Raw genomic sequence first — 12,380 nt, 5'->3', positions numbered from 1 at the left:
CAAGCAACATAAGTGAAAACACCTCTGTGGGTGCACAATGGTTGTTTAGGAGCTTTAGATATTTGGGATTTAGAAAACAAACAAAAAATAAATCTCTGGGGAAATTATTTAGCTATCTGTTTGTGACTTTAAATCGGCAGTGGTATTCACAACACGCATACACACACATTACAAAGTCGGCTATGTTGATTCCATATATGGTTCATATAAGCTATACAGTTAGTATGGAGTTGGGCCACAACACAATGGGCATTTTTGACAGCAGACATTTTGACTTGTCATAGCAGGAACTAATAACACTGATGATGGCACAGTTCCAGCAATTAATAATGAGATTATAGCTACACCGGTGTTTGACAAGTTAAATGCCTGCTTTGAAAAAGGTCAAATGTATGGAAAAACTCAACTTTACTTTTTTACCAGTAGGTGGTAGTAAATGGTTCACTAAGGAGAGTCGGTCTACTCACCGTGTACATATTATTCAATGGTATGATGTGAGAGGTTTTTTTCATTTTATTGTAATAATTTGATGAAATTTGTAAAACACGTGCTTTTTTATTGTACAAACACACTTTTGTGAAACGCTTTTGGATTTTTTTTTCAACGCTTTCGCATGACGTCGCGCGTAAAGACGAAGTGACGCATCTTCCGTTCCCTTAACTTCCGCCTTGCACGTGTGTTTACAAAAAATGTGGACCACTTGGCTTAAGAAATAATATTAATCATATTCCACTCTCACTAACGGTGCACTGGTTGAAATATGGGGAAGCTGAATGTTGTGGTGTTGAGATATTTATCTCGAGATGACTTCCGAGTCCTCACGGCGGTAAGTACAGTGATGTCCCAGCTCAGTTAGCCTGTGCTATGCTAAGGTTTAAATGTGTCGGTGTATCTGACAATACTATAACAAACCTGGATAGTGTAGTAGTACACATGTCAGCAGCTCGGTAACGACCTGTCAGATAGTTTGATGATGGTGTGTCGTCTTCACAGTGTGTTAAATAATGATACTGTTGTCAAAGCACTGTACAGGTATACAAATACTGTGGTTGCATGTGGATATGATTATGGTGCTATTAACAGTTACAACGGGTAATATGGTGTCATTACTAACCCTGAGTTAGTAATGACACCCAGGTAGTGTGGCAAACAGGTCAATAATGTAAATAGCAAAGACTTTTTATGGGGTACTTAACTGAGAGAGTGATTCATGAGAGGGGACTCGAGAGAGTGATTATAAAGGAATGGTTAAAACTGAAGAAGCTGAGATATCTTGACTTTTAGTCTCCAGTATAGATCACTCTTAATGTCCCATAGTGCATTCAGAAGCATCTTAAGCCTGGTCTGGGAATTATCTTTCAAACTCCGCATCCTGAGTTTGTCAAGCAGGCTTTCGGGTATGAATCTGCATGCCTGATTACATCATCATGGTTTATCTGGTCAGGCTTGACTAAGCTTTCGAAGTGCCACAAAAGACATTATACAAATGTGTGTAAAATTGGTGGAATGCCCTCATCACCCTAATATCACCACATTGCTGTAACTAAAATCCCAGACTGAGGAATCGGTCAACAAACAGCGATCATTTCTGTCTGCATGTCTTTCAACTCAACCTGGCTTGTTTTTCTGCTTTCCCATGATCATATTCATGTGAATTTCCCTATCACACAGGTTGAGATGGGGATGAAGAACCACGAGATTGTTCCAGTGAGTCTCGTCTCCTCCATTGCCAGCCTCAAACACGGTGGCTGCAACAAGGTCCTCAGGGAGCTTGTCAAACACAAACTTGTGGTCTATGAACGCACCAAGAGTAAGAAAACACATGCTTGTTGTACCTCTCACTAGTCCTGGTACATGTTAAATGGATGGATGTCACACATGGAGGTGTATAGTTCTAACAGGTGTGTATACGTTGATTCCAGTGGTGCAGGGCTACAGGTTAAACTATGGAGGATATGACTACCTAGCTCTGAAGACCATGTGCTCTAGAGAAGTGATCCTTTCAGTTGGAAACCAGATGGGAGTGGGGAAAGAGTCAGGTAAGCAAGACAGTCACAAAAAGTATGCACATAATTTTTTCGAAACTCTCATGTAGTCATAATCACACACATTTCTTTGTGTTCACCTCTTCAGATATATATATTGTGGCAAGTCCAGATGGGACCCAGTATGCTCTGAAGCTTCACAGGCTTGGCCGTACCTCCTTCAGGAACCTAAAGAACAAGAGAGATTACCACAAACACAGGAAGAACATGTCCTGGCTTTACCTCTCTCGACTCTCTGCTATGAAGGAGTTTGCCTACATGAAGGTAAAGGACCAGTCTCTACTTACGGACACAGTGTCGCACATCATCATCAGCTATCTATAAGATGTGTGGTAGAACTCCAGTTTAGTGTGGTGCATCTTTTGAGTCTTCATCTTACTCCTCTCAGGCACTGTATGATCGAGGCTTCCCCGTTCCAAAGCCCGTGGACTACAACAGACATGCTGTAGTGATGGAGCTCATCAATGGATATCCACTGTATGTAAACAAGAATTTCCACTTTCTTGCTTTAATGTGTTATGTAGTTCACTCTTTGTAGAGTCTGCTGTTGTATTTCTTATTCAAAAAAAGGTTTAATGTGATGAAAGAATTGTTTGAATAATTTCTCTCTTTCAGGTGTCAAGTGCACGAGCTGCAAGACCCATCAGCCCTGTACAGTGAGTTCATGGAGCTCATAGTCAAACTGGCCAATCACGGTTTGATTCACGGAGACTTTAACGAGTTCAACCTTATGTTAGATGACCAGGACCACATAACAATGATCGACTTCCCTCAGATGGTGTCCACCTCACACACTAATGCTGAATGGTTGGTGTCTATGCCATAAAGTTGAGCATTCATAAACAATTAAAATTAAATAGTAAAACAAAAGCTTTACGTGTTGTTTCCTTCTCCAATCTTCGTTTGTAGGTATTTTGATCGAGATGTAAAATGCATCAGAGATTTCTTTGCAAAACGGTTTAATTACGAGAGCGAGCTCTTCCCAACCTTCAAAGACATCAGGTAACTGCTTATATTTATTTTTTGTTTTGTTTTGGACTTCTTTTATCAGCTAAAATTAAATGCCATACTTGAACCGGGTTACAGTTGTATGTTTGCATGACAATAATTTCTCAGACAATCATTGTTAGATGTATTACATTACTCAACATTTAGCAAAAGGAATTTTACATTGTGAGTTGTCTTACTTCTCTTTATTTATTTAGAAGGCTGATTTTAAGGTGGAAAACATGACTTTAATCATTTTATTTGTTGTCACTGTATATTCCTACAGACGGTCGTATTCTCTAGACGTTGAAGTCTCAGCCAGCGGCTTCACCAAAGACCTGGAGAGAGATGGTGCATTGCTACACCCAGCTGGACCTGAGGAAGAGGACGATGACGACGAGAAGGACGACGATGAAGACTCAACAGACGAGGAAGCAGAGAGAGAAGAGGAGAGTGTGGATATGGATGAATATAAACATGCAATGCTGGAACTGGAGGGTCTGAAAGTCAGCGAGACACATGCGGACAAACAACAAGAGGAGGAGGAGAGTGAGACAAGGGAAGAAGAGGAGGAGACTGAGAGAGCCCCTGAAGCTAGAAGTGATGAGGAAGCAGAGAATATCTTAGAGGAAGAGTTAAAGGAAGCAGAGGATGACTGCCCAGAGCTGACAGACCTTTCTGCCTCCAACAAAGAGTTCAAACCTTTCAGGTAAACACAATAAAAAGTTAATACAATATCCAAAATGTAGCACAGTTGATAAGAAACAGCTATGTTTATGTGTTGTACCTGCAGCTGTGATACAGAGCCAACAAATAATTATAGGTCTGTTAATGGGAATGCCTGGCAAAATGAGAAATGGTCGGTAAATTTCAGCCACTATTGAAGATGCTTAAGGAAGTTTTCCTCCTTGGCTGAGAGTTTGTTTTTTAAGAATTTCTAAAATGAGTTTCTAAATACACCCCTGCAGTTCACTTTTGTGCTTTGTTGTAAAATGTACCATAATAGCAATATTTTGTGTGTGTCTGTGTTTTCTCCTGCAGAGACTCAGACAGCCTTCTACACATACCAGAACACAGGAGGAGGACAGACAGCGAGGCTACAATGGGCAGCATAGGGAGCTGCTCCACCATCCCACCAGTAAGTAAAACATAAACACACATAACTGCACATGAATTATGCAGGAATTGGGTTGAGGGGTTTTAATACAAAATACAAATACTTGAAAGTATGATACTTCGGACAAAAAAAATGGAGTGTCCTGCCGGTGTTGCCGAAGAATTTTCACATGGTGTTGCAGATTGTGAAAGAATGTGGCAAGAAACAGTCTACACACTGTTGTGTTTGCTCTGCAGAGACAGACAGTGCGTGTATAGAGCGCTTGTAGTAACCTGCTGCCTCTGTTATTGTGTGTGCCGCAGGAGGTAGTCCGTCAGAAGGTGCGGAGGCAGCTCACCAAACAGCAGAAGGCAGCACAGAGGAGACGTCTGCAGAGGGGAGAAGCCAACTTGGTGACCAAATCCAGGAGAGAGAATCAAATGAACATCAAGTCTAGTATGGAGAGCGCCTCCTTCTGGGGATAAACAGGAATGTGATGGATGGAGGGAATTCATGTCAACATCCTTTTCTATGGTTAACATGCACGACATGGTTCCTCTGTCTGAAGAGATGTAAACACATGATGCCTGATGGAAAAACCCAACAAGAGAGTGTCTGTGCATCATCTCAGCTGTCCTGTACTGTCATGGAAAATTCACAAGGGAAGAATGACAAAACTGAGATCCACACCACCGTGAAAACAAACTTTGTGTATTTTTATAGTTGGCTCCCACACTGTCAAGTTAGAGGATGTCCTTCCTCTATGTAAACATCAACATACAGTATAATGTAAATATGGACTACTTACAATGGAGCAGTGTGATTGACAATTAAACCATTTAAACATTACCAAGGTGTGATTTTCTTTTTTTTTTTAATTTAAAAGAAGGAAAAAAATGTAATTTTGGCTCATGTGACGCTGCATGAAACCTGTTAATCAATTGCACACATTCTTTTAAATGAATACATCACATATCAACCTCCAATATCACCACAACAGATAGAAACCTACTGAGTATCTTGCTGTTACTGAAGTCTCAAGTTCATTCTACGTCTGTTATAATGCTGACAGTGACTAATGTGGGAGTGGATTCAACATTCAAACAGAATGCAAGTTCATCAAGAGCTTTTATTTGTGCTGAACCCCTGAGTTTCAAAGGTCTCCAACTATTATAGTTGCTTGAATAGTTCGCTACATCCACCCTCCCAGCAACCAATCAAAAAAAAGAGACTGACACAAGCATGTTGGAACAGGCAGGCTCCAGAAAACATCAATACATTCATTGGATGAAAAGCTGCAGGAAATAAAACACACATAGCCAACGCTCTTTCTCACTGTCACATCGTAACATACAGAGTGAGGCACAACATGTAAAAGATGAGAGAGGACAGGACGTTGGAGCTGAGAAACTACTTCTTTTTCAGAATTTGGTTCATTTATGTGTAAGAGGCCTTCAGAGAGCGGGTGAATTCAGACTTGAACAATGGCCATTCATATTGAAGAGAGTGAATGGACCTCAGACCCGGGGCTCAGTGGGCTCAAACTAGTGTGTGAAGTCAAAAGTGTCCCACCCCCCACACATCGTTCATGCTACATGTGCAGCATTATGATGCCGTATACTGACATTTTATAAAATCATCCTGTAATATCACAGACTTTCCACAGAATAAACTGTTTTCCTGTCCTTGAGGTGGTTTAGTGTTCTGTCTGTGCTTCAACTTGGTAATTTTGAGTGCAGGTCTTTAACTGTCTGACTCCCTTCAGGGATTAGCCAGCTGCACGGCCCGAGGGGAGGGGCTCAGCATTCCAGCTCTGCACCTCTGTGTGTGTGTGCATGTGTAGAAAGAGTGAGGGGCCCTCTGAGCTAATTGGCAGCGAGGGTGACAAAGGTGGTCTGCTTCAAAAGAGAAACCCTGGTGAGATGTTCACACAGGAGAGGAGGAGGGGAGAAGGCGAAAGGAGGTTGAGAGAGGGAGAGAGTGGAGGGACTTTGAGATTTTAAGTAAGTGTATTCGTTATGATGTTCCCAGGCTGCTCATTTCATGAGTGCAGTTTTGATCGACCGTTTTGATGAAGCATGTGGAAGCTGAACCAGACAAGTGAAAAAGAAAAAGTGGACCGAATGTGTTTGAAGCAGCTGTGGAAGTAAGCGCTGGATGAGGATGAGTAAAGTGCAAGTTGAGGATAGCATCATGTCATACCTGTCACAGAGTGAGACTGAAACAAGCCCCAAAGACCGTGAGTAACTGAAAGACAACACAATAATAAATAAATGCAACTTAGAATTGTGTTAATCACTAACCTGCTATTGAAGCATTAGAAATTACAAAAACAAGAAGGCAGTTCATTGTTTTCTCATAATTTTGTTATATTTTTTGCCCAGTGCAATTCCTGCAACAAGTGTCAGTCAAGTTTTACCTGATGAATTAAACTGAGTTGTAATTGTTTGGCACACTGTCAGGGGAAATGCAGGAAACTTTTAAACCTATTTCAAGGTCACAAAAAGCTCAGAGGGTTACAAAATGCTGATCTGTGGAAGTTATGGGGTGTTTCCCTTCAGCTCCTAATTCTACTTACATAAACACTGTCTGGAAATGTTGATTTACAGATGTCTGGCTTGTACGGGTTAATATTTAGACACATTTTAACAAGTCGTCTCAGACTCAGAAGAGTTGAAACAATTTTAAAAGAAAATCATGATTGATGAACTGGGTCTAATTGAGATAAATGCATTAATTTACAGTCCAACAGTGTGCGCTTCATGCCCCGATTGAGCAACACATTCTCACTGTTGTGGTCATTAATACTTTTACTGCTGTCAGTCTTCATTGTGACACCCATGTTTCCTCATCATTTGTGCAGTGAATGTAGTGGCCATGCTCCATAACTTCTGGGAGCAGAAGCAGACGAGTCAGTTAAATGGTTCATCCACTGAATCAGATGGTTCTGTCAGGGATGCAGCCAGCCAGGCAGAGAGCTTGCTGCTGTATGAGTCTGCACCTTCCCCCGGTCCCCCATACGTCTGCTATGTGACTCTGCCTCGAGGAAGCTGTTTTGGTAACTATAAGGTGTGTTTATCATTTATCATCAGTTATGTCTGGCATGATTTCAGCACTCTGTAGTTGATCTAATGTGCCTGCACTGCCCCAATGACTCCAGTTATCCTTCATCGGCTCTTGGAAATATCATCAATATGTAGCGGATACACAAAAGTGACAGTAAAACGTGAGGTAAAAGTCAGTATTTAATGATATCATCTTATGCAGGTAATGCATCTGCCTTGAGCTTGTGCTAATGAAATTGCAGAGAGCTGAGAAACTGCAGCATAATTTGTAAATGTAATAGATGCCATAAGTCTGTCAGGTACCACTTTCTAATAAGTCACCCTTTAAAAAGCATTTGTAAGTTGTAGCTAATGACTTTCTTATTTGTTAATAAGTCATGTAGTAATGCTTTATAGATCAGTTATAAACCCTTAATAAGACCAACTTTTCCAGGTGTTTCTGGCAGGTGTTTACTCTACACCAACACATTGTTCTTTTTAGCTCTGTAACTCATCAAAAATTCCCTCTAATGGACCCCCTTTGGAAAAACCTCTGGAGAATCAAAAACCATTTGTTAACACTTAATAACGTGTATAACTGAATACGGGATGGCTCATTAGAAAGTGTGAACTTAACAAGTATTTGTTAATATCAACATTTATAATGACATTATTACTAAATAGAAATGATAGATTTTTCACTGAAATTAGGTATTTTTCACAAACTGGCAATCCAAAGGTTGGTCTTAGAAAGTCTTTTAATTGATCTATAAAGCATGATTTAACCATTAATAAAGTCATTAGTTACAATGTATAAACCCTTTGTAACTTATCAGAAGTACAGCTGCTGCCAGAAACAAGTTTTGTTACAGATATTCATTTTTCTGATTAAAAGCATTTGAATTTGTGATATGTTGTATTAGTTCAGCCATTACAAGCACCATTCAAGGACTATTCACACAGCTACACACACTTTTGAGGTTGTTTTAAATTGATGTTGTTCAGCTTAAATCCCATGATGCCTCTCAATGGGTTCATTGTGACCCAGACAGCAGCCCCCAGCTCAGAGCAGGCATGTGATTGGTTATCTGTGAATGCCTCTAATGTCCTAATCTCATTGGTGATTTGAGTTCTGATCCCATGATTATTTGTAGTGAAGTGTAAAATCAAAATGTGAGAGAGTTGGCATCCACTTAGAGACGGCAGCGACCAACTCAAGTCAGTCAACCCTGAACTACATATCAGCAGGCCCTTATGTTTCAGTTTGAAATGACAAAGTTTTACTCTTTTTAACATTTCATCCTTAGGTGTGTGACACTCTGGCAGAGGCCCGTAGAGATGCGGCTCGTGTGGCTCTGATGAACTCACTTGTGAACGAGCTGCCCTGTCGGCGTATCAGCCCTCAGTTTATCACTCAGAGTTTGCAGCAGGCCGCCAGAGACAGCGCTGTGAGTGTGAGCCAGTTCAAACACACAGTACTGTACCTTTAGCTGAGGCAGATTGTTGGACTGACACTATGGAAGAGTGTTTAGTCTCAACATGAATATTAACCTGCACTGTCGTCTCTACACAGGTTTCTATAGAAGATGCATGTGATTCAAGCACAAGTTTAGGAACCTACAGTTTGCTTCTCAACTCCTACATAGGCAGGACCATGCTGGAGTTCCAGGTAAAAACATGAAGCCTAAGCCTATTTTGCAAACACTGTTTTTCTTGCAGCTATGCTCATAAATCATGAGGAGTCATGTGGTAATCGTGTGAAAGATCTACTTACTTCAAATGATTCATGCTCTGTGAAGTGCTACTTTGTGCTAAGGGATATTAAATAGTGCACTTAGAATTGGACCCAAAATGAAAGTGCTATTACTTTACATAATTAGGAATTATTAAGCCAAACATAACAAAATTCACAACCACTGGGTGGTAATTCCACCCTCCATTGTTATTGTTATACCGTCTGTTTTTGCCTATTTATTCCCATTACATCTCACTCTTAGACAGACCCTGGCAGGGAGTCGTGGTATGAAACACCCAATATTTCTACCTTTGTGTAAATAATCACATGTCTGCAGACAGAGGGTTATTAGCGGGAGGAAATGGGTTCATTATCATTCCTGCTAAAGCACAGCTCACAAGTTCACACATACACACACACACCTCCATACGTGCGCACACGTACAGTATATATACAAGCACTCGAATGCATACACATATAGGTGCATTCAAATGTCTGCACATACAAGATCAACCGTTGGGTATTCAGTTGACAGTGCTCCATTTAATATATACATGTTCAGGTGGTGTCATATAGTGTGGTAGCCAAGCAGAATCATAAACAAGCAGCACAGGGCAGATGCGCAGCTGGAAACAGTGTAAACAGGCCAGTAGATACAACATGGACTTCAACCCCAGAAAACATACAGTACATGTCCCATTTTCCATCTGTGTCCCATTAGGTCAGATTCAGCTAATGTATAGATTTTCTCTGTTTAACACTAATGTCACGAGCTCTTAACACATGGCAGCTGTTATAGCTGAGCAGTGTTTTATAAATCCGGGTGAAACCTACCTGGTATATAAAGGTTTACAGTATCCTTTCAAACCAATCATCCACAGTTTAGGTATGGGTTCAAGGAATATCCATATAATATGTTATCTTTGTCAGACCTACGTACACAATCCTTGATGTTTGGATCTGTTATTCATGTCATTACTCATGGAGTTGCACAATACTTTCTCCCTGTCTTTTCCTCACCTACTCTCTCCCCCTCTCTTTCCCTTTGTAGGGGATGATGACAGTTTTCCAGTTGTTGCACTGGAACAAGACACTGAAGGCTCTGAGGGAAAGGCAGTGCTCCAGACAGGTACAGGTCTTGCAAAGGACATTTCCTTCTGCTTTAGACTAGGCTCACCCAGGTTACAACAAACTTTAGTATCTCTGCTGCTACAGCGGGATCCCCCTCTACTATTTTCTTCTCTCATTTTCAGAGTGTGATTGCCTATTACTCTCAGCGAGGACTTGACGAGTACATGCGCAGCAGCATGGCTCTGGACTGGCTTGGACGGGAGCAGAGGTCACCTGGACGACTGGGAGAGGAGCTACAAGTGGCGCAGAGGGAGCTGGTGTTGGCCCGACGTCGAGGCATAGAGCTGCGCTTCTACAAGGAAAAGACAGAGATCCTCAGTTTGGCTCTGAGTCAAGCATACATTCACCACACACCTGAGGCCCTCAGCCAGACGCCGAGTCACACATACAAGCAAGAACAACTTCCTTTACAAACATTATACTGCCAGGATAGAGAAGTCCAGATAACACCACCCCGCAGTCCCTCACCAACCCTCCATAAAAACACAAAGCAAACAGTCTGTCAAACCTCTGGCAAACACCTGCCCTCCAACGGTTCTCCACCCAGCTCACAGCAGACGTATGTGCCTCTAAATCAGTTTGAATAGACTGAAACAGGAGGTGGAGGATAAAAGTTGTCATATGACTTTGTGAATGAACTAAAGCTGAGATTTGACATCTATAAGGGAGAACATACTCTATTGATCATGATCATGGTCCTCATTTTTTGTAAACAGAAAAGGTCTGTAATCATGAGAGTTACAAATACTGTTATTTTGTGTACTAATAATGCTCTAACCTTATTAACACTCTAATATCAAATTTAGTTTTATGACTATAGAACTAAGACTTAAAGATAATGTATTTGCAGCTCTTACCATAAGAAATACTACATTCAAATGATTTATATCAAATAGTTTGAAATCTAGTTTTACTCTAGCAGTGACCACCTATCCATTTTTTGTATGAAGATCACTATCTTTTACTGTCTTATCTTTTATTTATGGTCATTTCTGTTGTCTTTTTAGAAGTATATCATAATACACAATGCCACCTGTAGTTTGAAAAACAGGAGTTTCAAAATTATTTGAATTATTTGGCCTTTAGTCTGACATTACCTACCAGCAACTCAGTGCTCCTCCGTGCCTCACTCTTCCCTCTCTGTCTAGCATGTCATCTGTCACTTTTCTCAATGGACATTACTCGCCAGAGCAGTTCAGGATACCGACTGTGACTGTGTGACATGTTGGCTGAATGTTATGAGACCAAAAGTCTGTTATGTTGTCATATTGTTAATGTAAAGACCAGCTGGATATAAAATACTATCTCATTTGTATGTATCAAGGAGATTAGTATGTGATACGGGATCAACTGCAAGTGTAATTAAAGGACTAAGCACGTATATATTCTTGATAAAAGATCTAGAGCATCCAGTTGTCTCAGGTTTGGTGAAGCGCTGTAGCCTATGTGTGAAAGCATTTTAAAGGGAAATGTTGAACTAATTGTTGTAATGTGTATCTGTAAATAAATATTTCTTCTGTCTCTCACTACCAACCCATTCATCCTTATGTTCACCGCTGGGAATAGTAAGGCACTTTATGTAATGTGATATTACAGACTACATACTTGAGAAAGTATTAATTGTATTGTAATTTGATTACCAGACTAATAATTATATTTACTTTACTTTTCTTGCTTGTTTCACTACAGTGATTGAAAGATGATTTTTGAAGGTACAAAGCACATCCCATTCAAGTTTCAAAATGTGCATCTTGAGTGACCTTGAGTTCATTTAAGTTAATGTAGCTTAGTTCATTACTCAAAATCAGGGTTTATACAGTCCTGATTTGAAAAATTATATAATGTGAGCTTACTTACTATTAAGGACAGCTATATTACATTCAAATAATAATAATAATCATCATCATCATCACCATCATCATAATTATCATCGTAATAATAATAATAATAACTTTACTTGTATAGCACCTTTCATGCAAAGATGCAGCCCAAAATGCTTAACAAAACAAGATCAGATGAAAATAAACAATAACAGTAAGTAAAAGGGTTGTAAAATACAATTACAGAGCAAGAAACAAACAAGCATAACTTTTGCATAGCTTGTGTACACAAACACGCCATGGTGAGCAGGATGGTTAAAATTAAATTAAACAATAAAATGAAAAACATTGTAAATCTGGCAGGTCTTTGTTGTTGCATTCAGCTGTATATGTATTTATGCCGTAAAGTATTGTTTGACATAGATAAGAGATAAGAAAAGTTGGGCTTCTTGCTCGTAAATACTGATTTATGAACACAGAATTGTTATTTAAAAATGTAAACAAAACACCAATATGACCTTT

The 12,380-nt window shown here is 40.1% G+C and overlaps 2 protein-coding genes across 2 annotated transcripts; both read left to right on the top strand.

Moving 5' to 3' along the window:
* Window positions 1-625: 625 nt before the first annotated feature.
* riok2 (RIO kinase 2 (yeast)) lies at window positions 626-4,977 on the top strand. The gene is made up of 10 exons (XM_042421471.1): window positions 626-826; window positions 1,672-1,810; window positions 1,923-2,039; window positions 2,134-2,309; window positions 2,434-2,522; window positions 2,661-2,852; window positions 2,955-3,047; window positions 3,319-3,741; window positions 4,074-4,170; window positions 4,452-4,977. The coding sequence occupies exons 1-10, from the start codon at window positions 761-763 to the stop codon at window positions 4,611-4,613; spliced, it is 1,554 nt and encodes a 517-aa protein (XP_042277405.1). The 5' UTR covers window positions 626-760; the 3' UTR covers window positions 4,614-4,977.
* Window positions 4,978-6,027: 1,050 nt separating this feature from the next.
* On the top strand, window positions 6,028-11,460 carry LOC121903995 (protein limb expression 1-like). Its single transcript, XM_042421468.1, has 6 exons — window positions 6,028-6,367; window positions 6,992-7,197; window positions 8,480-8,620; window positions 8,746-8,841; window positions 9,959-10,036; window positions 10,161-11,460. The coding sequence occupies exons 1-6, from the start codon at window positions 6,286-6,288 to the stop codon at window positions 10,623-10,625; spliced, it is 1,068 nt and encodes a 355-aa protein (XP_042277402.1). The 5' UTR covers window positions 6,028-6,285; the 3' UTR covers window positions 10,626-11,460.
* The last annotated feature ends 920 nt before the right edge of the window (window positions 11,461-12,380 follow it).

Source organism: Thunnus maccoyii, chromosome 9 (genome assembly GCF_910596095.1).
Source record: "Thunnus maccoyii chromosome 9, fThuMac1.1, whole genome shotgun sequence".
Classification (NCBI taxonomy): domain Eukaryota; kingdom Metazoa; phylum Chordata; class Actinopteri; order Scombriformes; family Scombridae; genus Thunnus; species Thunnus maccoyii.
This window is presented reverse-complemented; position numbering and strand designations above follow the sequence as displayed.